General features: G+C 41.2%; 1 protein-coding gene across 1 annotated transcript; it reads right to left on the bottom strand.

The window, feature by feature from the left end:
* On the bottom strand, window positions 1-26,034 carry HSPBAP1 (HSPB1 associated protein 1). Its single transcript, XM_009956343.2, has 8 exons — window positions 26,010-26,034; window positions 24,956-25,141; window positions 19,211-19,395; window positions 14,921-15,057; window positions 11,570-11,741; window positions 3,966-4,049; window positions 812-922; window positions 1-600 (listed from the first exon to the last, which is right to left on the bottom strand). The coding sequence occupies exons 1-8, from the start codon at window positions 26,032-26,034 to the stop codon at window positions 46-48; spliced, it is 1,455 nt and encodes a 484-aa protein (XP_009954645.1). The 3' UTR covers window positions 1-45.

Below are 26,034 nucleotides of genomic sequence, written 5' to 3'. Positions count from 1 at the left end.
TGCCATTTGATTTCTTTATTTCAGAAATGATAAAGCACTCCAGCATTAAACTCTTGTTCTCTCCAGCAGCAGCCGAGCCACTAAATTGATGACATGTGGATTAAGCAAACAGTCTAGCAAATCATTGGTAGAAAGGGCTGTTTGTGAGGTATTTGGGCTGCTGTCTGAATCCATTTGATGTGCAGGCGTTTCACAGTCGTCACTCATTACCAATTGCTTCCTGGTGCAGTGTAATTTTCCAAAATGTCCTCCTTCATTTTCATGGAGATCTCTACCGTCACTTTCAACAGCAACTGCGCTCATCGAGCTTGTTTCTTGAGACTGTGGTAAAACTTGAATAAGATGAGGCCCAAAAGGTATTTTCTGCAGCTCTTCTGCTTTAAATGTTGAAAAGCCAAATTCATGGGTTAGTAACGTGCAGCCCTCTACTTCACAGCCCACTTCCCTTTTCTTCCTCTTGCATGAGGCTCTTGGCCTTTGCTCTGCACCAGTGCTGCTGGAACATGCCTGCTCTGACACACTTGCCTTTTGACACCTGAAATATGCAGACACTGCTTTGTTCAGGTACTGCAGGTTGATTTCATGGGATGTTGCCTCAACCTAAGAAAACACCCAGGATACACTCAGTTAAAAGGAGATACGTTTCAATTCATTTTTTTGCATTATTATCTTCCATGAATTACTCTTGCTACATAAAGGGAAGGAATTCAAAATTCTTTTTCTCAGGCAGCAGAAAGACTCAGGGGGAGCTAAGCAAAATGTCAGTAATTCTCTGTTATCACTGCTATAAAGGGAGCAAGGGAGGGCTCACCTCTGTGGGATTTAGCCAGAGATCTCCATCGCTAGGATTTTCTGCTGATTTTATGGCACATACCAGCATTCGAGTTATTGCTTCTTCTACACGGGCTTCATGATCTGCATCCTGCCTCAAGTGAACAGAAAGTGTTCGGAGACACGTTAGCACTTGGGTCTCTGCAGAAAGCTGGAAGATCTTGGGAAGAACTAAATGGATGGCCTTAGTTTGAAAGCCATGCTCGCGTACATGAAGTCAGCGAAAGGCTTCGACTTTTGACGCTCCTACTCAAGCATACAGCCCCCACATGGGTAACAACACAGGCTTTGGCGCAACTACTCATCTGAATAAGGATTTGCAAAAAATAGGTTCTAGTGTGCGTATATAATCTTTTCCCTTATTAGTGTTCTGTTAATTGAATCTGGCGCTTGAAATTACAATGCAATGTTAGCATTTAATTAATCTATGCATTTATATAGCTCTTTAGGACTAGAAGGACCATGGAAATACATAGCAAATTTTATATTTCTATATATTATGTCTAATTTAAGCACTTAAAACACACAGGATGTTAGAGCAAGGCAGCAACTATCTGGGGGCTCCAGAGGCACAAAAGTGACTCTTGAGGAAATTCAGGAAATATTTTTATCGTACAACTGCAGCTGACATACTGCAGCAGTTTTAAACATCAGCAGAAGGAAAAACATTTCCTCTCAAAGCTCTCCTGAAAAACTACACACTAAGTTAGTAACTGGCTCTTTGTTTCAAGCCTTCACTTACTGCATCATCCCCTTGGGCAGCTGGTACCAGCTAATTTGGGATAGCAGAACAAAACTTCATAGGATCTTTCTTAGCTTGCTTTCCCACTGAATGGAGTTCCTTCTATATGGAAGGGAAGGGTATGTGGAAGGAGACAATAAGACTCTCCGGACAAGACAGCTGGTTTAGTTATTTCAATGACAGGTGCCTAGGAATGGATACATAAACTTGCTTTCACTGAGATGCTTCGTCGTACAAGTTTGGGAGGAAAGATGTAACGCAGTCAACCCACGGCCCTGAACTGCCTAATTGCGGCTTTGGGGAATGTGTCAAGCAAACCATGCATCTCAACTAGTACGAGTGTTGAAGGCAGCAATTCACCCTGGAAGCCTGAGCAGAATTGGGATAGAAGCAGCGGGAAGTGTTCTTAGCATTTCATGACTTTGGATGCTTGGTTTATTAATGGCCTCATATGGCAAGCCCCCAAACAGAGAGGAAATGCATGTGGAAATTATTTAAGGTGCTGCACTCCTGGTATTCAACCTGGTCTGCTGAATAACAGGGTTGTACTGATTGCACGAGAGTACGTTAGGAAGCAAGAAATACTTTGAGTAGCTCACACCCAGCTGAAAACAAATAAAACTTCTAAAGTCTTGCCAATATAATTATGGTTTCACTAGGACTATACATGTTGTCATGATTCACATCTGTCAATATGAAAGCAGCTGGTAACAGCTGCAAGCAAGAACTGTGTGATTTGGTAATGGAAATGTTCTCAGTATTGTCTTCTAGCAGCCATGCCAGAATTTATTTTTGTAGATGGATTACCCAACACCTAACAGTGCTGCCATCATCAGCTGTAAGGATAATTTCTGTAAGGAACTTTCACCTGGGTTGCAATAGCTACACTTGTTTATGGCAGCTTTTCATATTTGGGGAGGGGGAGTGTGTGTGTCATTCATTAGCAGCATCCAAACTCCTCTGTTTATGATGCCACACAACTACCTGCTCTTCCTGTCACCAAACAGGATCTTGGTGACTTCTGCAAGACCTTTATGACCAGAAAGGCCATGGAGTTTAGCTCCACTACTTGTTTTTTCTTGCAGCACATAAGAACAGCTACAAATGCTATAGCTAAGGCAGGACCCAGCCACCTGGGGGTTACCAGCCTAGCACAGCTGATCCAATCCCGACCTGCTCCCCCAGAGGGGGATAATTTCTGAGACACAGCTTAGGGTGCAAGTGTGTGTGTTGACATTAGGGTCTTTCCAAGCACAGGGCACGCAGCCAGTTCCTCTGAATCACCTCAAAGGCTGCTTGAATTTAAGGCAGGCTTAAACGGATGCTTTGCAATATTGTTGGTGCTTTCTCTGGCACTGGACACAGCCTGACTGTACCTCGGGCTACATAAGAGCTCGGCACGGGCTGTGGGCCTGCTGTCCTTTCTAAATACATAGTCCCGTCTGGAAAATCTCTCCATGAGGGAAATACCCAAGGGAGTTCCTCGGCTCTGCAAATGCTTGGTTTGATGTTGGTATGAGAAAAGTATCGTGTGGTCTTTGAACAGCAGTTGAACGCATGTGTTCAACCCCCTGCAGATTTCCAGTCTAATAAAGGTGATTTACAAAAAAAAAAAAAAAAAAAAGGCAGTAAATATTTCAGAGAGGCAGCTTTCACAGGCCATTTCAAAGGGTCTTTCTTTTTGGTTTGTTGTTTTTGGTTTTTTTTTGTTGTTGTTGTATTAAGCCAGGATTAACGATAAAGTAATTTGAATCAGAAAACCTTCTGGAGCATTGAGATGATCTAGTTGAAGATGTCCCTGCTCACTGCAGGGGGTTGGACTAGATGACCTTTAAAGGTCCCTTCCAACCCAAACCATTCTATGGTATCCCTGGAACCATCCCATGCATACTGGTTAACATGAGCAAGAAAAATCAAAGCAAGCCTGGGGAAAAGAAAATTAATTAAATACTTGAGAAAATCCAACTCCAGGCAAATCAAAACTATTGCCGAGAAATTAAAATGCAAAAGTCTTCTTCTACCCCCTTCCTATCACATTAATCAGATTTAAATTCTAATTTAGCTTTGCATGTAAGCATGTGCTTGAGGTGAAGTTGCTGTTTTGTCAGCTATTCAGCACAAAGCTAGTTAGCCCATAGGAAATTGGACATGAAAAGTTTAGCTTGTATTAAATTGTTTGCCTGATTGAGGTAAACTTGAACGTGATTTCTTCTGAACTGGGGCTTCAGATTAGGAACCCTGGAAGGTTCTTCAGGAAAAACTGTGTCCATAAGGGCTCTTCCCTCCCCAGCTTTTGAATACAGCACACTCAATAGGGCTGAGCCTGGCAGGCAAGGGACAAAAGTCCATGCAGACATGGAAGTGCTGTGTCATGACATAAAAAGGAAAATACCAGTTCAATCCAAGAGTTTATGCTGACAGTGACGGGATCGATGGATTCCACATAGTGCCACCAGTGCCTTGGAACAAGCAGGACCTGGAATCAGAGACATTGTGTTAGGGTACTAGCAGAAGCCTGAAGAAAGGTAAGGTGTTTTAATTAAGGTGATGTGGGATGCAAAGGCAGAACAAGGCAAGGAATAGGGGTGGGAGGTGATCTTTATCTTTTTCTTCCGAAGAGCCTTTTCTCAAGACTTCAAAAGCTCACTCTCTCCTCCCTTTGTACCAATGCTGTCATGTAAGAAGTGGACATGATCCAGAATGACCTCTCATCCAAACTCCTCCTCATGTGCAGCAGGATTGTAACCTTACAGCTGCTCCAGGGAAGCAAGGTCTGGCCATACAAAGGGAGTGCAGCTGGTGTAGCAGTGGAGCAGTGCTTTGGAGAAATTCTCAGCCAAGCAAGAATTCTTTTGTAGACTCTCCAACTGAGCTGACTTCCCAGTTCCTTTAGAAGGACAGCCAGCTGGCTTCCCCAAAAAGCAGGTATCCTAATGCTCATCTAGGTGATTAACAATATGTACCTTTATTCTGGTAAATAATCACCAGTATTAAACTTGTCACTTTTAGTAGACAGGCTTTTAAAAGAAGGTGTCCCAGAAACCATGACAATCTAGTTTAGATGAGAGCTTTACAACTATATCAGAATGATAGCTGTGACATAAAATTGATTCTAACCCATGGCTTTTATGGTACAAGGACATTAATGTTGTTTCGATGATATAGGACAAGCTTTACAGATTACTGAACATTAGATTAACATAGAGCTATCAAGAAAAGCATAAAAGATGGTTTTTGACAAGGAATAAAAATGGTCAGACACAGATAAGAATATACACTTCAGAAGAGGGAAAGTGAAGCAATGATCTGTATCTGAATTGCAGACAATTCTTTTTCTTGGTAGACACAAATTACTTAAAAGAATGTTCTGCTACCTAGATAGCCCAGTGCTTTGTTATATCAAAACGTGGCTAATGAGAAAATGCCTGTGTAGGAAACAATGACTGTGGCCCTAGTCCTGCAAACACTTACTTACAGGACAGTCAGAGCAGAGTCATTATTGGGCCAGAGGACAAAATGTTCTCCACAAGTTTCAATTTAAGTCAAACAAAAAAAGCATTGGCTCTTTAAAGGTCAAAACCATTCGGAAATTGTACTTTAATCCAGCACAGCATACAAAACAGAGAAGGAAATCAGTCTGTGGAGGGCCATTATTTAAAAGTATCACCAATTAGCTATTCCTGACATCTAAAAGTGTATACTACCCTACACAGACTGAAGCCAAAACACGTTTTCTGCACTGAACAAGTTTCAGAGTGGTCCTTTTATCACAGAAACCCAAACTTTAAATGAAAAGTGCAGTTGCACTAGCTGAAATTGGTTTATCTGTTAGCACACGTTTGCCCACATTTCATTGACTGCAGAATCATATAGAAAACCCACTCATCTGCTCTATAGGGGATCTTACACTGAACTCTGTTAAAGAATCTGGGTGCCCTCCAAATGACAGGGTGTAATGATGAAGCCTGGAGAAGTTTGTTATGCAGCAGAAGGCAGCATAGTTGCTGGAGTAAGTAGCTGTTTCCAACAACGGGGTCCTTACGGTGAGACTTGTGTAGGAAGAGCGAGCTTGTAACGTGCTGGAGAAGTGGATGCAGACACTAGGGAATTGGGGTATGGTGCAGAGGGACTATGAGGCAAGGGAAAAAAAGCAAAAGGCAAGTTAAGGGAGGCGTATAAATGTTTCAGTAGGAGGGGCTGCCTGGAGAAACAAGATGGAAATTAGGAATGGAACGTGCTGGTTCAACATAACTCGCATGCAAAGCGGAGACCTAATTGCTTTGGGAAGAGGAGGTACAACTAGGAGGAAAATACAACCCCTCCAACTAGTCCAGTCTTTTCAAACCAAAGAGGAGGAACTTGGTCTTTGGCGAAACTAATCAGATTTTAATTGCCAGCAGGATAAGGGTAATAACTGCAAAGGTGTGTATTTCTGCAGCTGGCACTGTTTGCTGATGCAATTTATAGAGGAGCTACAAAGCAGTGAGTCAAAGAGGGAATACAGGTACCATAAAGATACTCACTCTTTTTGGGCAAGCTTATGCTTGTTAAAATAAGGATTTATAGCAGCAAGAAAACTGAAATTATCAAAAAGCTGAAGGACTAAAACTTTAAGGAAGACAAAGAAATGGGAAAAAAGTAATTAAAAACAAAAAATCCAGCTGGCAAGGGAGCAGCAGAACTAACAAAAGACAAAAAAAAAAAATCCAGCAAAGAGCAGTACAGTAGGATTCTTCTACCTTTACAAACTAGAATTCTTCTAGGTTTGCAAATTAGAAGCAAAAAAACCAACACACAACGAAACCAAAACAAACAAAAACCCACCACCACCGTGCCCAACTATCAATTCCACAATAAAATAAAGCAGGCTTCCATATGTTTATGAATATGGGACACAGATTTAGCTACATTTGAAACTACATTTCAACAGGAAATGTGAAAGTAAACCACAGTGAAATAACATACACAGATGCACACAAAAATGCAGCAAACATTTTACAGGGAAAATGTAAAGTGCAAAAGCAAGACAGAACTATTCCAAGCTAAGAGATAATCTTATGTTAGCCTGCTTTCTACAGAATGTATCTAGCTTTGGGGGCTGGGAAGATACTGATCTAAACAGCAACCAATCAGATAATTTTAATATTCAGGCTGGTGATAGGCAAACAGAGCAGATGAATTCAAAGTAGGACAGAAATCCCAGAGAAGATAAAATGAAATTCTGGCCTGTAATGGGAGGAAAGAAACCAAAAGAACAGTTGGGAGAGCAAGTGGAGCAATGCTGAAGACTTGTACAGCACAGAGAACAGAACAGGTTTAAATTCTCAATGGACGTGATTAACTAGATACAGTGCAAAGGTAGGGCAAAGGTGGAATTGCTTCAAAAAGAGAGCATACCCTGAAGTGAAATATTATACCAAGAAATTCCTGCTCATTAGAAAAAGATATTTGGGCAAATGCACAAGAAGCACCAAAGAACTCCAGTGTGATGGCAAGAAAAAGATGGGGGGCTGTGGGGGCACCCTAGCAACTCCCGAAGCTGCCTGCGACCCTGGCAAGGAAAACAAAATAAAGAAATGCAGAGTGAGCTCTGCCGGAGCACCACGTGAGGACTCTGTGAGCGCTGCCTCCCCAGCCTGTGTCCCAGCTGGTGCCTGGCTGCCCTGGTGCCAGGAGGGTGCTTCTTCCCCTGCCTCCCTCCTCCCTCCCCAGCTGGTGTCTTCCCACTGCCGAGACAGAGCCACTGACACCAGAAACAGAGGCACAGCCCTGGGGAATAAAGGGAGTGGGTCTGTTACCACACTGTGTCCACAGGGACCCAGGCAAGGGACTGAGGGAAGCTCAGGGAAGAGGTGGAAGAGTAGTTACGAACTGGCAGCTTTCACCTTTGGTTTGCTTGACTCTTTGGGCACTCATGGGGTTCTCCACGTGTTTCAGACTGAGTGGTGTTTTCATCACCAATTCTAATGTAAATTCAACTCCTGGACTTTCCTGCCTCTTCTGTGATGGAGATGATAGTTCTGGTGTCTGGAGGTTGAGCTCTGCCTACTCTATGGGGGGACTTGGGACCAGCTCTGTTGTCTCCCACATGAAAATTCTTCCTTCCCCAAAACAGAATTAGCAACCTTCTACTATGCATAAGGCTGCAGACAACTGAATTCTCCTCCACAACCCCCATTTAAAAAGTATTTTGTATACTTTGAGCTGGAACATTTCATTGCCTTTTTAAAAGTTTGAATGACTGCATTTCCTGGCTTAACTACAACACTTCTTTTTAACTAGTTATATTTTTCTTGTTTGTTCTGCTGTTTCCCACTTCAAACCCAATCTGAAGTACTCGCCCCTTTTCTTTAAAGGTGGCACATAAGGAAAATCCTTCCCTGACTTCATGAAGGTTTCTGCTAGCTCAGGGTTGGGTTAGAAGTCAGAGGTCTGCCTGTGCTGTTGAGAGCTCTGGCTGCTGAGCAGGAACCCATGGTGTGTTAGATATTGAAGCAGGAGCACAGAAAGGGAAAACCTTGCAGCTATATGCAGGAACTTAGTGATAACTGTGGTTGTGGACGCAGACTGAGTTTGAGATTTGTTTCTTCAGACTTTCAGAAAGCAGTGGGGAAAAAAAATAAATCATTTTTTCCCATACTACAACAATGTTTTTCACGGCTGGAAGGAAGCATCCTTCTTGGACTTGATGTGCCTCTAAGACTAGAGCTGCACTGCAAATCCTCTGGCTCCAGGCTGCACCTGGGGCGCATGGCCAGGAAGCAGGAGAGCAGGCAGCAGGGCAGCCGAGGGCTGCCTGTAACAGCATGGGTCCCCGTGTCCACTACCACTCCTGTCTGGGGCAGCGTGAGAGGGAACGGCACTGCTGACGGGAGCCCACTGTACAAGGTGCTTGCTCTCCATTAGGAGGGCAGATGTGTGGAGCCTCACGTGCCTACCTCAGGCAAGCTGAGATGTGCTTTCTCATCTTTTTACCATCGTCTGGTTATATGGATACGGATTAAGAGGAAGATGGATTAAGAACAATTACATTAGCGAGCAGGAAGGAAGCAAGCAGCTGGTGAGAACTGAGGCAGAGGAAAGAGTGATCAATGATTTTATATTTGTATAGCATCTCAGGTTTTTGTAGCCTTTTCAGGTGGGATTCATCTTTATTTTTAATCATCAAAAAAGTAAAGCATCTATATGCGTAGGCTTCTTTTATAGCCTGTGCTGACGGACAAGAGGGGACAAGTGTTCCTGCAGGACTGTAATGGTATAAGACAGAGAGGATGAACTGCCCTGTAGAGGTGCCAGGTTCTTCCCACTGATGTCAGACAGGACATCTGTCCTGGACAGGGTTTAAGTTGAGGGTAACAGAACTTACCCTAACGCTCTTAACACTTGTCCCAGAGTGTGGGGTGGAATATACTGCAACAGACATGTTATGCCCCATTTGGGATCCTTCAAGCAGTATTTGTACATTTGTGAAAACAATCAAGGTATTACTAGAAACACTGCAGAATTTACAAACAAAAATACTAACGCTTTGGGAGAAAACTCACTAGTTCAGTGAGCACAAATCCACCAGCAGTCAACCTCCTGCTCCATACTTACCACTCAGCCTTGCAACCACCACATAGGTGATGAGGTCCAAGTATTTACAAGAAGCCCCTACATTTGTGTGATACAACTTGAGCTTGCAACTTTATGGATATAGTCATGTACAGCTGCAAACCCTAAAACTACTCAGCTGCCTATTTAAGTAAGTTAGATATCTAAATGTTATCATAATTTGTATCGAGAACAGATCACTAATGTACAACCAGAAGCGTATTAAGACCTCTGTGGAAATTCAGCCCACAGCCACTGGTCAAGCACAGGACGAAACCTTATAAACCTCGAAGTCTCAGACAACTACTTCCATTCACAACAGAGATTCACCTCTGAAGAACAGAGTGAAAGGGCACAAAGGATGCAACTGAAGTACGCATTGTGCATCAGAACAATGTTAGAGGAAGGAATTCTGCTTTAATGCCTTAAATGGGAGTAGAAAAATGGCTTGTAGCAAACAACGACCAGAAGGTGGCATTAGACACACGAAGTTTTTGGTATGCAAAGCTGCACTTCCCCTACATGCAGTTGCTCTCCTGAATACCTAAGAATACCTTTGTCTTTATTTTTCAACCCTTTATTGTAGCAATATCTAATCCAAAATGTTCTGTGTACCCTCTGGGAAGGAGTAGAGATGCTATGTATGATCACAAAATAAAGCTGGCTGCAAATTCTGCAGTAATTGTATTAATTCTACATGAAAACCACTGCTAAGCATGTATCAAGATTGTTATTATTTAGGGATCCTCTCCTTTGTTAACAAAGGAGTTCTTCTAGGTCGTTCCTTTCCTCTCCATCAAACGGCAGCAGTCCTCAGCTACCTGCCCTGTAAGCTTCTGGATGAGATACTGGAAAGCACCACCCACAAGGTGCTGATAAAATGGATAAAGGCAATACCTCACTGATCCGTCACTGCCTTCATATTACTTTGTCCCCAGACATCCAAACACTACCTCCTTCATGGCAATGCAGACAGCTTGCATTACTGAGCTGGCTCAAGATCTTTATTCCTAGCAAGATTAATTTGTAATTGCTTAAGCCTAATTAAAATTAAGATCATATTAAAGGTTCACTACCATACTTGATCATTCCAAAGGAGATTATAAATTGAAATAGTGTTGGGGATCATGGATAATGCAGTGCTGAATAGATGTGGCATTTTTATCAATAGTAAAAATTTGTTCTTTGTGCTTTAAGTTGTCGAACACCGCAACCTTACAAAGTGCAGAATGTGAAACTAATCATTTGCTTTAGGAGTATAACTAGGAGCTAATGTAGTGTAAACAATGAAGGCTGATCACAGATTCCCCATTTGCAACTGTACCAGCAGAAGAGCATACTCTTCCCAGTTGATAGACATCATCCTCTTGTTGGAAACTACTATTCTGCTCCAGTCTGCCGTCTCAACAGTTCACAGGAGCACTCCTCACTCTGCCTCCTCAAAATTAGCTGGATGAGCAAAAATCCATTCTTTAAATTGTTGAAGGCAGTTGGGTTTTCCAGCCAGGGGCAGGGGAGCACCTGCACAAGTCGCTGAGCTGGCAGGTCAAAAGAGGTGACAATCTGGTAGGAGAACGGTGAAAAAGCTCTAGAAGCGGCAGTTCCACTGTCTTAAGCAGTTGGAGCAACGAACATTGCAAAATTCCTTGGGAAAGGCCTGACAGGTTGAGATGTGCAGGAGTGCGTTACAAGGACATGCACTGCTGAACTAATGAAAAAGGGTAATTCAGCCTCCAAAGACAGACCATGTGGATTAAATAAAGAAGGATGCTATTTATGGCAGAAGACTAGGGATTAAGAGCCCTGAGCCCTACTCTCATACTGCTGCTGACTGCCTGTGTGACTATAAGCCAGGCACTTTTAACTGAACTTTCTCCGTAAAAGAGGGTTAATAATATCCTCACATCCTTGTAAAGCACCACGAAACCTCTGGATGGTGTGCACTCTAAATGCAAGTATCATCATTACAGTACCCTGCTATTAAAGCAACAAGTTGGGCCAATGTTCCCTGGTGAAGGTTATTCACTATCAAAATAGGAGTTCCTTTGCTGGCTCTACACGCTCATTAATCAAATACATTTTATGGAACATACTGGTTTCAGAGTAGGCAGGTTGGAGTACTGTTCAAGAAAGTTTTAAAGCAGACAAATTGGAGGTGATGGAATTGGGCAGCTGATTGAACTAACTCTCGAAATGTTTGCGGTTCTGTACAAAAAAGGCTAGTAAAATAACTGTGAGCAAAGCAAGTTCCCGTGCTGAGAGAACTGTATCAAGCCTGAGTGCAGAGCATAAGGAGAGGGAAGTTCCACAGTCAATTTGTTAAGATTTCCTAGCTGTTAATTAGCCAGTTAAATAATTTACTAAAATCTTCAAAGTAATGTGAAGCTCATATATGAATGGTACCTGTCCTGGATGGAGTGTAACGACACAAGCTGTTGTGTTCCTAAACTCAGGAAAGCGTTTCAGATCAGGATTGGCAACGTTGACTTTGCTGAATACACTGGATTCCTCATAAGGGATCCTGGTGGGATAAAGGAAACTGGTGTCACCAGGTGGGAAGAGGTGCCATCTCTTCCTGAAAATAGAGTGAAGATAAAAATGTATTCAGTGCATGTCAGTTACAGCAAAGAACTAAAGGCAGTAGCAAGGTTTTCAATAAAACATAAATCTGCCTCGCTGTGTGAATCTCCTACGCAGTGAGAACACAGCCAGTGCTGTCTCCTAAAAGTGTTTTTAAAATATTCCACTTTTTAATTTTTTAACTGAAAAGATTTACAGCTTCTCACAAATTATTTTTAAAAGGCAGATAAAATAATTTTTTTTTAAAAAAAGCTTTTCCATCTGGTTCCTCCTTCCTCCCTTTTATAGAGCAACACACAGCATTTACAGATGCTCAGAGCATTAAAAATTGCTCTATAAACCAGGGGAAATAGTTTTGTTAGGGACAGCATACTTTCATTCACTGAATGCATAGCTGCTGTACCCATGTTTGTTTTAAAAGGAGGGCATCGTGTGTTTACAATGGTAACAGTAAAGGGGTATGGACAAGATCTTCTGTTTCCTATTGTCACCTACAGTACTTATTTGGCTGTTAGTCACAAACCCCTCATTCTTAGTAAAACTCACCTTGATGCTCCTGTACCACAGATGGCAAAAATAAAAGCCAGAGACAATCAAAGCCAAGAGCATCCTGAAACACCTCTTTTTTTTTCTATTATCAGTACAATACGATGAAAATGTGGCTTGCGTGGGCCACTGGCGTTAAGAACTCACTGGCATGACGACATGCCCAGCTGGAGCAGGACAGGGTCGTTCTGCTCATCAGGGCACTCGTGTTCCACGTTGCTTTCTACGGGCCCAAAGACGAGGGTCTGCACACCGCAGGGCAGGGCCAAGCAGAGCTGAGACACAGACCTCATCCTCAGGAGCTAATGTTTCCATTTCACTTACATAGACCAAATCACAGAGAGAAAAAAGAATATACCAGAACTGGTGGTGCCAGTTTTATGAGTACTATAAATGAAATATCTTAGCAGGTACATATGTTATTTAGAAATAGGAGTTTTATATGGCAGTACTTAAGGTGATGGAAATAACCAGAAAGGAATACACAAAGGGAGAATTTATTACATTTAAGAGGTGCCAGACAATCAGAATAACAGTGACCCACACACTAAGCAATGGAAAAGTAATGGCAGTACTTCACAGCACAGCTGAACAATTTGAGCAGCTCTCCTCTTTGTTTCAGACTTTAGTGAGATCTTTTCTTTTTGTCCCTTTCCTTGGTACTCACTTCTTTCTTTTTGCCTACTGCTTCTGGTTGTCAGTTCTAAGTCACAGATCTGAAAATGGGAGAAAAGCAGCCAAATGGCACAAAACCAGAAGAGACAAGAATAGCGGGATAGCCAGAACTGCAGGGATCGGCACAGATGGAGGTGCCATCGGCCGCTGACATTTCTTGGTAATCACCAAAGCTACTGCTGGGTGCAAGCACAAAAAGTAGTTCTCCCAAAACTTAAGCCCTATTGCAACTTTTTTTGCCCTCCAAACTAGAGCCTCTGAAGGGGCAGAGAATAACTGGGTTAGGAGGCTCACGGGTTAATCCTGCAGGCTTATGACAAAGCAATATCATGAAGCAAAAAATTAAGAAGCCCGAGGGATGCAAGGAGGAAATTCAAGATAGCAACAAAGGGCTAAGGAGTCATCCCTGGCTTTCCTGCAAAGGCAAAATCTATTTAAGTTTAGCATAAGCTTATATTCTGTTACCAAGCCTGTCTTGTTTGTGAGTCTCAAAAGGGAATCTTTCTGCTCTGAAGAAGCACAGGATTCACAAGCTTGTGGAAGTTTGCAATCTATTTATAGGCTTTGCTCTGAAGAGGAAAACAACTTTGTCTTTTCAGGCCATGTAAAGGCTTTAGGCTTCATCTTTCCCTGAGAGGAACAAGGATTTTGTTCTACCAGAGGAGGAGGAAGTGTCTTGGGAAGGCAGGCAAAATTGCTACGTGATGCTAGAACTCTGGCTCGACTTCAACACCTGAAGGTAGAGATCAAAGAGGCAGGGCACGTATCAGGTCTGCTAGATCACTGTACTTATTTAGTACACCCAGTATTTAGGTGGATCCTTAGAAGATATTTAGGCGTGTAAGCTCCGTGGTTTCCAGTGAGATTTCTGGCTCCTAAATACACTTCAGTGTCTGGACTTCAATGCATAATGCTTACTGATGCGATCTGAAGTCTACAGGACTGGCTGCAGCAAAGCTCAGTGCTGAGTGGGCCTTCCAGCACGCCTCTGCTGCACCTTCACCCAAGGATCTCAAGGCTGTTTATAAACATGAATGAAAACCTGCCTGAGAGCTAAACAGTTACCCTTCTTACAGATAAGATGATAATTTCATTTGTCTCAGGCCTTAAAGCCAGTCAACCGGTGGCACTGCCCAGCACAGAAGCCAGCACACCTGACTCCCAACCCTGCACCTTAACCACAAGACCACCATGACTTTACTGTTCTATAAAATGTCTTAAGTAATTAATCACATTAAAATCCCACTGGCAAATTATTCCTTCCATATATACTACCAAACCTAAAAAATGCATGCAACTTGTTTTGTTACTCTAGCATTACTCTAGCAATAATAGATAACAAAAAACCTGAGGCCAATATGCAAGGAAAGGAGGGGGAAAAAAAAGGAAAAAAAAAAAAAAAAGACAGCATGCAAACAGGCAGAAAGATACAGCAACAAAGCCACATGCTCCAAAATTAGTCTGGAGCCTCAAGTGTCCCTTTCAACTTTGCTCACAGCTGGCTGCTCCCATCCTGATGTTCCCCTTTTAAATTAATTCTAGCAGGCTATTAGAAGCTCTTGCACAGCAAATATCGTAGAAGTCTAAAGTAGTTTATTTCTATTTTGTTTCTGGGCTTTTTATTTTTAACTCTTTATCTCCTAATTCCAAATTCTTGGATCCATAACTACTAGGAAGATTAAAATGCTTATTATTGAACCACATAACACATAGATCAGAGAAGATCTTCCTCAAACTGAAGTAAATAAAATTGTTACCTCTGCGCTCCAGTCAAACTCCAATCCCCTGAAGTTCTGCCATTTCCTATAGAACAGTTCTGATGCTTTTCAATCATTGAGAGCTCAGAAAACTAAAATAGCCAGGGCCTAGAATTAATACTCAAGAGTCCAAAACTAACTGCATAGCACAGTATAACATTCTTCTGTATTTGTTATATCAATATGCACTTGTTACCTTCCTTGTACTTGCAACACTAGGTTGCAGCCGTAGGAGTCCAAATGGCAGGGGGTGTTTGCTCCTTCAGAACCAATCCACAGCGTGCTCTCTTTTCCACTTCTTCCAGGAAAACCAAAGTCAGACCACCTTATATCCTACAGCAATGGAAAGGTTATTTATGTAAGCCATTGAACTCATTCACATCCTACCCTCAGTTCTCCGAGTCTCTTGTCTTCTCTCTCCACCACTCTGTCACTCTTTATTCACTGCAGCTGTTGCTCCTTGGTGGGATTCCCACATGCATGGCCTGTGCCCCTTCCTCCAAAATTCTCCTCTCTAGTAGCATTTCTCCTGATGACTTTCTTCTTTTTCTGACTACACAGCCTCCCAGATTTCTGTCTCCAGTTCTCACCCCAGCCTTTCATATCACCCAAGTCACCTGTTCACTCTACAGAACGACTGCCCAACTGCTTGCAGCCACACGTGCCTTTTTTTTCCTTCTTTTCAAACATTCTTTTTTTTTTCCTTTCTCCACTCTTAACCATCCATCCAACCTCAGGATTGCTTTCAGAAAAATTCCAATATATGGCATTTTAAAAAAGAATGAAAGGAAGGAAGGAAAAATCCCTATTTCCTTTTCAAGACAATTTGATAATCCATGGGGCATATTTGCTCTCTCTTGGCGCCTGCCTCAGCTTTCTCCATGTATTCTGGAAATGCAGACTTCACCCCATCTCTGACCCAGTGGTATGCTGGGTTTTTTAAGTGCCTTATTATTTAATGGACACTATTTCATTTTGGAAATTATTTAATTATTCTCCTGCTTTTGCAACTGTGGAGGCAATGAACTTAAAACAACTCATGGTGAGAAAGGGCAGAACAGGTATGCATGTGTTATGAACATGATCTGTGAGCTTTCCAGCCCATTGATCCTCCCACAAGCAATCCCTTGGGGATGACAGCTGAAACGAGGGACAGTGAGGTATTTTTCAGATAGTTCAAGGGTTTTGCAGGATGGCTCTGTATAGCTTGGATAAAGCTTTCCCATGTTTCTGTAGCTCGCCCTGCCACCTGCAGGGCCTCATCATTTGTTATTGGAAAGCATTTGAAGTCTACTGGACAGAGATACTGGTGCCTTTTGGCTGCAGCCCCAGACTGAGCCTTAGGAAACAGAGATTCAATTCCCGGCTTCCTGATGGTCTCGGGCAAATCACTTCATCTCTGAGCTTTAATTTTCCCATCTTGAAGAAGAAGATAACAGTGTTTGTTCTGTTTCAGTAAAGCACTTTGGGGTCATTCACATCACCTAACTTTAGGAACCTAATTTAAGCTTGGCTCCTGCTCTTGTCAAAGCACTCTCAGTCACACCTTGGAAAAGCCTCTCTCTTTCTGCTGTCTATAAAGAGAAAACAGGACTCTAGCCTCCTAATTTAAGTATGTAAACTAGCCGCTTGCAGACAGGTGGGTGACTCTTTTTTTATCATCTATGGATGAGGAAAACTACAGCTAGACATTATTATAAGGATGACTTCACCATGGCTTTGTATCAGGAAACCCTCAAAATGAGCGATAGCCTTCCCAAAAATTAGGCGTTGCTAAAGATTTTGAATTTCAGAGTTATTGATTTTAAAGATATAATTTGAAAAAAATGCAAGAAGTGTAATATAAACATTTGTCAAAGGCAGCAAAAAATCAAAAAGAAAAAGTTGCTCTTATAGATTTCAGCAGCCATAAAATTTAAAATCCAATACAACTATTTCAGTGATAAAGCTAAGCGTAACTCCATCTCTACACTTTAATCTCACACCTAAAGGGCTTTTGTATTTTGTTACAATTTAAGTGGAAAGAAAGCACACATAATCAATATTAGATTTAAAAGAACTTTTTGAAAATGCTGCAGCTGTAGTAAATAGTTGAAGCGATTACGGGTAAAATAGTTTTTAACCAATGAACTGAAAAGGAACTAGTAGGACTACTGAAATCTTGTCACAGTGGGTTCCTTTTCTATAATAAAAAGCCACAGTAAGAAGAAATGCACTAAAAGGTGTTCCAACCATAACAGATGGCACATTACTTGTGAATTATATTTATTTCATTTGCTGCTTATAATGAAGTTAATCTGTATCCGTATGTCACTTTAAAAGGTCTCATTTCTATTTAAACTTCATGCATATATCTTGCTTCTGATTTATATCTCAAATTCTGTAATGAAATATCAACTGAACAAAAAATGTAAGATGCTAGATACTGCTCATAGATTAGAATAATGGAATCATTACCTTAGCCCACACAACTGTAAATGATAAACAGCGCAATCTAAATTTCAAACAACTTCTAAATGGCCCTATTAATCACTATGAATAACAGCGCAGTTGGCCTTCTTTTCCCCTTCAAATCACCTTACGTAAATCTAAATAAAATCCAAAAAGAAAAAAGGGGTTATCATCAAATTCACACAAGAATGGAAGAGGATTTCTACAAAGAACTCTTTTGGCTGGTATAAATCGTGTAGCAGTGTTTCAAGAGCCATACGAGTCTGGAACTGATGGATGCATTTCACTCCTATGCCTGTGAAACTGGCAGATGACATACACCATATTTGCTTGCATAACACCATCGATTTTTTCCTTCCCAGATTCTGCTTTAAAAAAAAATCCACAGCATAACCATTACGTGTGTCTATTCTAAAATTGCAGAACAATCTGTTGCTTGTTATAGGTCAGGTGATGAGGTTGTGGCGTGACACCTGCACAGCAACGCAATTTCTGAAGCCTCAATTTTGTTCTTGAATGGGGGCAAGGGGTAGAAGGAGGTAGGAAAATGGTTGTTTCCTTCAAGTGTGTGTTTTATTGACCGAATAAAGCAGCAGGCTATTCAGGTCTTCTCAGCTAATATTATCTTGTGTCATAAAATGCAAGAAAATGCTGTCTATTGAGACAGAAAGACAGAAGACCAAGCAGGACCACCTACACAGGAAGCCACTCAAAGATCTGGGGAAGCCTGAAACATCCCTGGAGCTCCCAACTTAGTTCAAACAACATGATCCAGTATCAGTCATGTAGCCCTAGTTTACATGATCCTGGTTGTGTTTCAGTGCACTTAGGATGGGAAGGGAGAAAGAAAAGTCAGATGGTCACTGTGCCCAAACCTTACATTCTGACCCACAGAACAGGAAAGGAGACAGTCTGAAAAAAGACTGAGCACTGGAAAATACTAATTTTACTGGTATAAAAGAATAAAATACATATAAGGAGCATAAGAAATGCTTTCTAAGGAAAGAATTAATTTGAGGGGGCTTATCAGTTTTTACTGTCTATCATCGCAGTGATACAGCATTTGCAGGGAATTACATGTGAAAGTACAGAAATGAATAAGGCTTCATTTACTATTCTTTCTTTATATCTTTTGAAAAAATACACCTTTTGTACAGCTATCCTTAATTTTGCCCTCTTGCAGTTTGCAAGGAGAAGTAGCAGGAATGTAGACGAACCAATCCATTGAAATAGCAGACAGACATGGAGAAAGTAAATGAAAATACCCCAGATAAGTGTCCTAATACCTACATTTGGAAATTACCACAGAGCAGGGACTTCCATGGGCAGGTTACTTCATGTATTTTACTGCCTCCACAGACAATCAAGCTATAATAATCCTGCAGACTAGGAATCTCTCCTCCTCACAAACAGTTAATCTAAATACATTAAGGGAAGGAACTGCACTACTTGAGAAGATGAGCCACAAGGCAAAACGCGGAGCAAAACCATGTTACACCGTTGTTGCTACAAGTGAATCCATGCCATCAAATCCTCTCTCCTGAGCGGAGCTGTTAATTCAGGTACCATTCAGGTACAAGGTGGATCTGGGGCAGCAGCAAGGTCTCAAGTTTGCAACATGCCAGGCCTGCCGGCTGCCTGTCATCTCCACACCCTATTCCCACCTCACTTCCATACCTTCAGCAGAGGTGCAGGGAAGATGTTCAGCTGCAGAGGTCACACAGATGATTCCGTGCTCCCTAAGCTCGCCCAGTCAAAAATTGATGCTGGGCTAAATAGGAAGGGAAGTTCTGCCAGTCTGGTAGTTGGTTTTCTCACTTCTGGTGGTGTTTTTAAGCATATAACGAGACCCAGAATTTTAGATGGCTGCCACTCAGCACTAGTTCTCCATTAGCCTGAGAACAAATAGCTTTGATTTCAAAATTTTAAAATAAATGGCCACAGGAGCAGAGAGGGGATAGCAGTAGAGGTTTCAGAAGTTACACCTGATAATTTGCAATGATTAAACTAGGAAGAGATAATATTAATGTTTTACCTGGAAAATGTCTGGCTTGTCTTCAAATATCCTAGCAATGTATTTGTAGTCAGCGTAAGCCCAGTATTTGGAGTACTCGTAACAACTGAATGGTCCGGAGAGACAAGAAGGCTGCCCACAACTCCAAGCCAAAAACTCCTCAAGTGTAGCCTTCACGTAGCTACACCTGGTTTCAAACTGGGGAACTACAGCAACAAAAGAAAAGCCAAATATTACACGAGCATTGAGCACTGAACCAGTAAAAATAATATGTAGTTTCTCTCCCAGCACTGGTTAAATGCAACATGAAATAAAAAGTGGGACTAGGTGGCTTCACTGGTCAATAAAATGGTGCTCATCACCTAACTCATAATTAAAGTCTGAGACTATTGCTTTTTCATTAAGTGAATGGCTGTTACCTTGAACTTGCTGTAAGTTAAAAGCACAGCAATAGTTACTGTTGTTAATGTGCAAGGCACTCTTCAGCACGGTAACTCAATAATATACCCAAGTTCCCTAACATCTGAGAGCCTGTCCTTGCTTCATCTCCCTTCCTAAGTGTGAGGTGCTAACGTGCCCACAAGTATCTGCGTACCCTTAATTTTGTCTCTGTGGATTTATGTTCATCTTCCCCTTTCCCTAAAGCAGTAACAAATCAGCAGAGTAATACGTAGGAAGCAAATTATGGAACCACACGTGTGTCAATGACCCATCCAAAATGCTATGTGTCCTTATTTTTCATTTGGGACTGACAAAAGCATATCGTGGTGTTCCTTGGCAGACATTAAAGTATTTACCAGCAGTGTTTTGCTTCTGTCATGCTTTGGTCAGGCTGACTGATACAGCCTTTCAGCTCGAGGTCATGTCACTTGGAAGGCTACAAGATAACCCACATCACAGCATACTTCAATTGCGGTTAATCAGAGATCTTCATTTCTCACAGCTGCTAATTGTGCCAGCTTCAGAGAGACGTATCCAATGTTAAAAAAAAAAAATATTACTTTACTACAACCGCTACTGGGAAAAAACTACTGCAGCCTGCATGAATGACGATGACAGAGCTGCAATTTAACCTTGTGTAACTTGCATAGAGCTGCTCAGAAACAGGATCCTTTCACTGCTGTGCAGCAGCAGCTCTTCGTCCTTTACCGCTCCCTTTACCGCAGTTCTAATAGAGTCTCGTACATTCGTTCTTATTCCCTTTGGGCGGGAGAAGGGCTTTTACAAATCTTTATCACTATCATTTTGCCATTTTCCATTGCAGTAGCCTAGGTAGTGGTTTTCCTTCCCCTTACTATCAAATTCATTAACTAAAAATGTCAGATAAGCCCCCCTACTCAGCAATCTGTAACCTGGGTCTGTGCAGTAGAAGGGCTCCCTACCTAAAAGCTGCATACAAGACATATAAATCACTTGCAATAACCAAACACCCCATATATCTGATTCCATGTCTGTGTCATAGTCTAATGCCCTCCCCTGATACCCAGTCATTAATGCAATGCACATCATTTTACTAAAAGATGGCCTGATTGAAAAATTAGGTAAAAGATACGAGCAGTACTGAAGGTGGCTTGATATCTGTATTATTTTCCTGAGAACCAAGAGTGCTTAGGACACTGCCTATTTTCGAAGATAACTCAGGAACAAATGTTTTAAAGGCAAAAAATATGCTCTTTCTACTTCTCAGGATATTTCACTCTAAGCTTCATTTAAAAAAATCCAACTACGAAAGGCAAGACTATCTTCTAGGATACAGTGTCCTCAGCGCAGGGTTCTCGGTTTAATTTATAACTTGTTCAATACCAAGGTGTGGGTGTCTATGGAAAAATAAATACTAATAAAAAAATGTATTTGGGCAAACTAGACAGATAGCTTAGATGGATTTGTAGACTGCAACTAGAGTGAAAAAGTTAGCAATGGGCAGCTGAAAGCAAGAACATTATTAGCCAGTTTGCTAATACTTAATGACTAAAAGCTAAAGGTGTTTTGTAAGTGCCATGTAAATTTAACGTAAGCTACCAGTGCTGCCTTATGACATGGTGTCTGAAGGTATGACAGTCCTCCTCTCTCCCACGTACTGCCACAGATTGAATCCAGAGGGAGGGAGAGAGGAAGAAGTGCTTTTTGGAGGAAGCAGCTCCCTTTCTTAGCTAAGGTCTGGTCCTGACAGATGCCAAATTCTGTTCTACTTAGAAAGACAATGTTTGCAATGTATACTAAGGGAAATGTAGAAAAGAAAGGATAATAGCCTTAGAAAATACCCTAAAGCTCCAGTAAGAATGTAAATGAAATGTCTCCTCCATTTCTTTAAACTTAAAAGAAAACCAAATGTCTATTCAGAGCTGCTGGGGAATTAAAATTATTTAAATGAATAATCCAAGCAAAGAATAGCTATTTAATACTATAGCAAAGCACAGGCACATTCACAAACCAAAAAACTGGCCATCCACATGCAACTCCAATAACCACCTGAAATCTCAGCGTTACACAACATTTATTCGGTGTACGGTATTTGTACTACATTTTCAGCCTCCTATTCAGCTACCAAGTCTAAAGCCACCTTTACAGTCCCTCTCTATATCAAACGTCAGAGGCTTGAATTCTTTTGTCGTCCTTAGTGGCAAAATCTCTTGGGCAGATGTCCAAGTTGCAGCCCTTTTCTATCCAACTGCATATTGGACAGCATCAGCTCTATCCAGCCTCTCCAAGAGAAATCTGCTCCAGAGATCTTGCGGCTCATAACTGACCAGCATGACAACCTCTTGTTCTCTCCAGCTTCTTCACAGTAAACTCAGTGTTTATTCATTTTACTATACAACCAGAGAAAATGGTCAAAATAAGAAATGTCTGCATACAGAAGGCAGTTTTGTGTAAGCTTTTTTCTGCCTTTGGAGTTGGTGGTGTGCTCCAGGTAGCCATCAGATAGATGAGCTATAATGCTGCATTTTCTCGGCTAGAAACTCAACTTCCGTAGTTGCTGCCCACCTTTAACCCACCTCAGAAAAATAAATCTTTTAGCACGGTTGGAACTAGATGGGTAGGGAATTCCTCATTAATAGCACCTTCATTGTTCTTGTAATAAATGCTGGTACTCTCTCTGGAGGTACCTTATCTCTGTCAATGCTTAATCCTCTGATTGTATTTTTTCCCCTCTTATGGACATACACTGTTTAACTTGTGTAATCAGACAGAATACTATCAAACACACAAACTTAGGTAGGCACAAATAATTCGCACAAATAATTCACACAAATAATACTGCTAGCTCCCACGTTTCCCATGTGCCTTCCACATCCACATGCCTCAGGAAGTTCCAAACTAGCACGAAAAGCAAATATACAATCCAAGCAACTCCCATCAAGTAGCCCTATTTTCAGTTCTCACTTTTTTATATTGAGGAATCTTCATTTTGGGAATCCCCACACAGGCTGCAGATGTGGCAGTAAAGAAAGATGTGAAGTTGCCATGTAAGAGGTCTCAAATAATTTTGGATCTTCCAGATTAACCTCGTGGCTTAAATAATCTCAGAAACTTGGAAGCAACCATTTCAGAGTGACACCAGAATATACCTACAAGCAGGAGAACAGTTTCTTTCTTGTACGTGTTACCGACCCAGTGGCAGGAGTGGTCCCATCTAGTCTTAAAGCAATTAATCTATTGTAAACATGGGAGGAATATTCAGAGAGATCAAGACAATTTTAGTTGTATTCTCCTGTTGCTTCCTCTAACCACATCACTGCCTCCGTTCCATCTGGGAAACTTAGCATGAACAATGGTAAGAGAGAGAGGCCCTCGTTGAAAAACAATGTTAAGCATGCAAGAGTGAGATCAACCATCTTCCAGATGACACCAGCACATGAAATGTATTACTCTATTTCAGACTCTGAGATGGCATGGCTAATGGCTGCATTAATATATCCTTACAATGCAAATTTTTATAGCATCACAGGTCTCATTCAGTTACAATATAACCCCTGAAGGCTCTACCCATCTTCTTGACGACATTTCTAGCCCACATTAGCATATAATGGAGGTTCCTGGAGACAAACTGATTGCTGCCTAGGGATTGATGCCTTTAGGAAAAAGCAAAATATACACAGATGCAACTTCAAGATACAAATTCCAATTTAATCCCCTCTATATCCTTAGTGACTACAAGATACTGTTAAGTGATGACTCTTACTACTTAGTTGGTCGCACCAATCCATCAGCTTTCCCAGCTGGCATACCCATTTGGCTCTCAAAAAGTGCTACTAATTAATGGAGACTAGGACCAAAACTATCCTTTTACCAGGTAAGCCTTGCATACTACAACTGAGACATATTAACAAGGTATCAAGGAAAATGTCATATATATGCAGCGTCTTCCCTATTGGCACCCCTATGGGATGCCTTTTGCAATGTAGTGCAAGAACTGGTTGATACCTCATTGAACTATGGAGATGTTGATACCTCATTGAACTATGGAGATATTGCTGTGAAGATGTGTACCGACATATTATTTCTGCACCTCAGTTATCCCATCTGTAGGAAGTGAATAAATAACATCTGTTTTCCCAGGAATAGCACAGGAATCATCAGTCCCTGCTGGTAAAATGCTTTGAAATCCTAAAATGCCAAGCATTTTCCCTCTTAACACTTCTATTTCATCATTCCTCTTGCAAAAATTGAACATGAAATAATATGGTCATGATGCTGTGAAGAAAGCAAATTTCACACAGTGTTGTTAAGTAAGATAATGTGATGCAATACTACCATTTCCATAGGAGCTGGCAGACCCTCATCTGGAGTCTTTCTGCAGACCCTACCTTCCAAGAAAGAGGCAGACCAACTGAAGAAGGTTAGAAGAGTACCGAAAGAACAGCTAGGTGGAGTCTAAAAACCCATGACTTATATTGAACATTTTTTAAAAACTGGGTTTCTCTGGCCTAGGACAAAAAAGAAAAAAAGACCAAAAGAGAAAGCACGTGGCAAACTGTATTTTGGTATGTGACTGGGAGGGCAAAGGATGTACAGAGCACAATGAAGCAATGCATAACCTCTGAAGTAGCTAGCAGATTGCCACCCTGGAGCATGTTTCCTGTGTCTTCCCTCCCTGGCATGAAGCTCTGTCTGTCCATGGACAGACTATGACTAGTATTGTGTGGCTACAGACAGAAATAAAGTTATAGTATTTAGAATCAATTGCAAAAATTGCCCTTCTCCCATGGCACGTTCCTAGATGTCTGAGCACATCTGGAGGGTTAGAGGTGAAATTACTGTATCAGCATCAAGTGATTTTCTTAAAGCTTTATACTTCTATAGCATCTTTCATCACAGGACCTTAAAGTACTGAAAACCACCACAGTCTTATAAAAGCTCTGGAGGCGAGAATTATCACTGTTTTACAGACAAAAAAAATAAGGTAGACTGGTTACTTGGCTAAATCTTTAATGCACTCAGGTTTATGGACATGGAAGTTCAGCTTAGGCGAGCAACTGAATCACAAATAAGACCAGGACCAACCACACATAGTATAAAGCAAAGAAAGAAAACCGAGACGATTGATTCTTATATGTTAGTGCTACCCATCAGATTTCCTACTAAGAATAAATACACAAGAAAGAGAAAGAAAGTTCCCCTGTTGGCCAAACCCCATATAAAAAACAAAGCCTGTGGTGAAAAGCAATACATTAGACAGTGAACAGTGATAATGGAGAGGAAGAGGACTGCAGAACCTAAAAAAGAGAGTTGTGACATATAAACGCCTGTTCACCTCAGTCTCACCTAAATCCACTGCCTTCAGACCCAGCCTAAACTGGATTGCCTTTCCATCCAACACCGCAGAAAGGTATTTCGCATTCCAGTGCAGGGCTGGCCAGTCGCCAACCATGTTACAGAAGACTGCAGGTTGCTGTAGAGACATCACAATCTCCTTGGCTTTCTCAGGAGTAAATGGTTTGACATCTTCACCTATGTAAAGAAAAAAAAAGCTGTAGAGAGATGATTTATGATAAATGAAGTGTTACCTACTATCTCCCACAGCACAGGAAATATTAAGAACACCTCCTTTGTTTATGGTTGATTGCTTTACTACATTTGTAGATTAAGTTAAATTTCTATTGCAAACACTGAAAGAACATTCTTACACTAACTTAAAGTTTAAAGCAATGTATTAGCACACAAAATATATATATATATATATATATATAAAAAGCACATGCTTAGGATTTTCACTTGTGGCTTAGTCAATAAAGCACCGTAGCCAAACTGTTAGAATTAGACTAACAATAAAAAAGCCTTACAAATAATGTCAAGAGTTTAGAGAACATAAATTTTATGAGTAACAGTCTTTCTGCACGGGATTCTTTCCAAGAAGCACAGCGCATTGTCAGAGATAGCAAACCAGGTTCCTATGCATTTGATTTAAAACTAAGGAACAGCAGCGTAACCAAAACAGCAGGTATTTTTAAAGTGTTTTAAAATTTCTTTTCATCTACAGAAGTTTAGAAAAAGGAAATTGTGCCAATCCAAGAACTGAACTAACCCAAGATTTCCATTTACTCCTTTGCTGCTTAGAGATTTACATGCCCCACTGAAACTGTCAAGCTGAAATGCTGGCAACCTTGAATAAACCCAACACTTTCTGATCAAGTTTTCTTAGGGACATATTGAGAAGGAAAACCTGGGGTTTTTTAAATAAAATAACGTAACAGCTCCAGAGAGCTGAAGCTGTGGACTACAGCTTCGGATCATCAAAAAATCCATTCATTATTTTAACTTCTATTGAAGGTAACTCATCCAGAATTTGTATCCATATAATGCCTAAGATTTAACATACCGACTCGATATGCATGGCTCCCCAT

Source organism: Leptosomus discolor, chromosome 5 (assembly GCF_034619465.1).
Source record: "Leptosomus discolor isolate bLepDis1 chromosome 5, bLepDis1.hap2, whole genome shotgun sequence".
Classification (NCBI taxonomy): domain Eukaryota; kingdom Metazoa; phylum Chordata; class Aves; order Leptosomiformes; family Leptosomidae; genus Leptosomus; species Leptosomus discolor.
This window is presented reverse-complemented; position numbering and strand designations above follow the sequence as displayed.

Coding starts and splice junctions, on each gene's coding strand:
- HSPBAP1 (XM_009956343.2), bottom strand. CDS start 26,034: ATGGGGAGCCATGCATATCGAGTCG. Junction 25,142..26,009: donor GAGCCATGCATATCGAGTCG/GTATGTTAAATC, acceptor TTCTTTACATAG/GTGAAGATGTCAAACCATTT. Junction 15,058..19,210: donor ACAAGCCAGACATTTTCCAG/GTAAAACATTAA, acceptor CCATTGCTGTAG/GATATAAGGTGGTCTGACTT.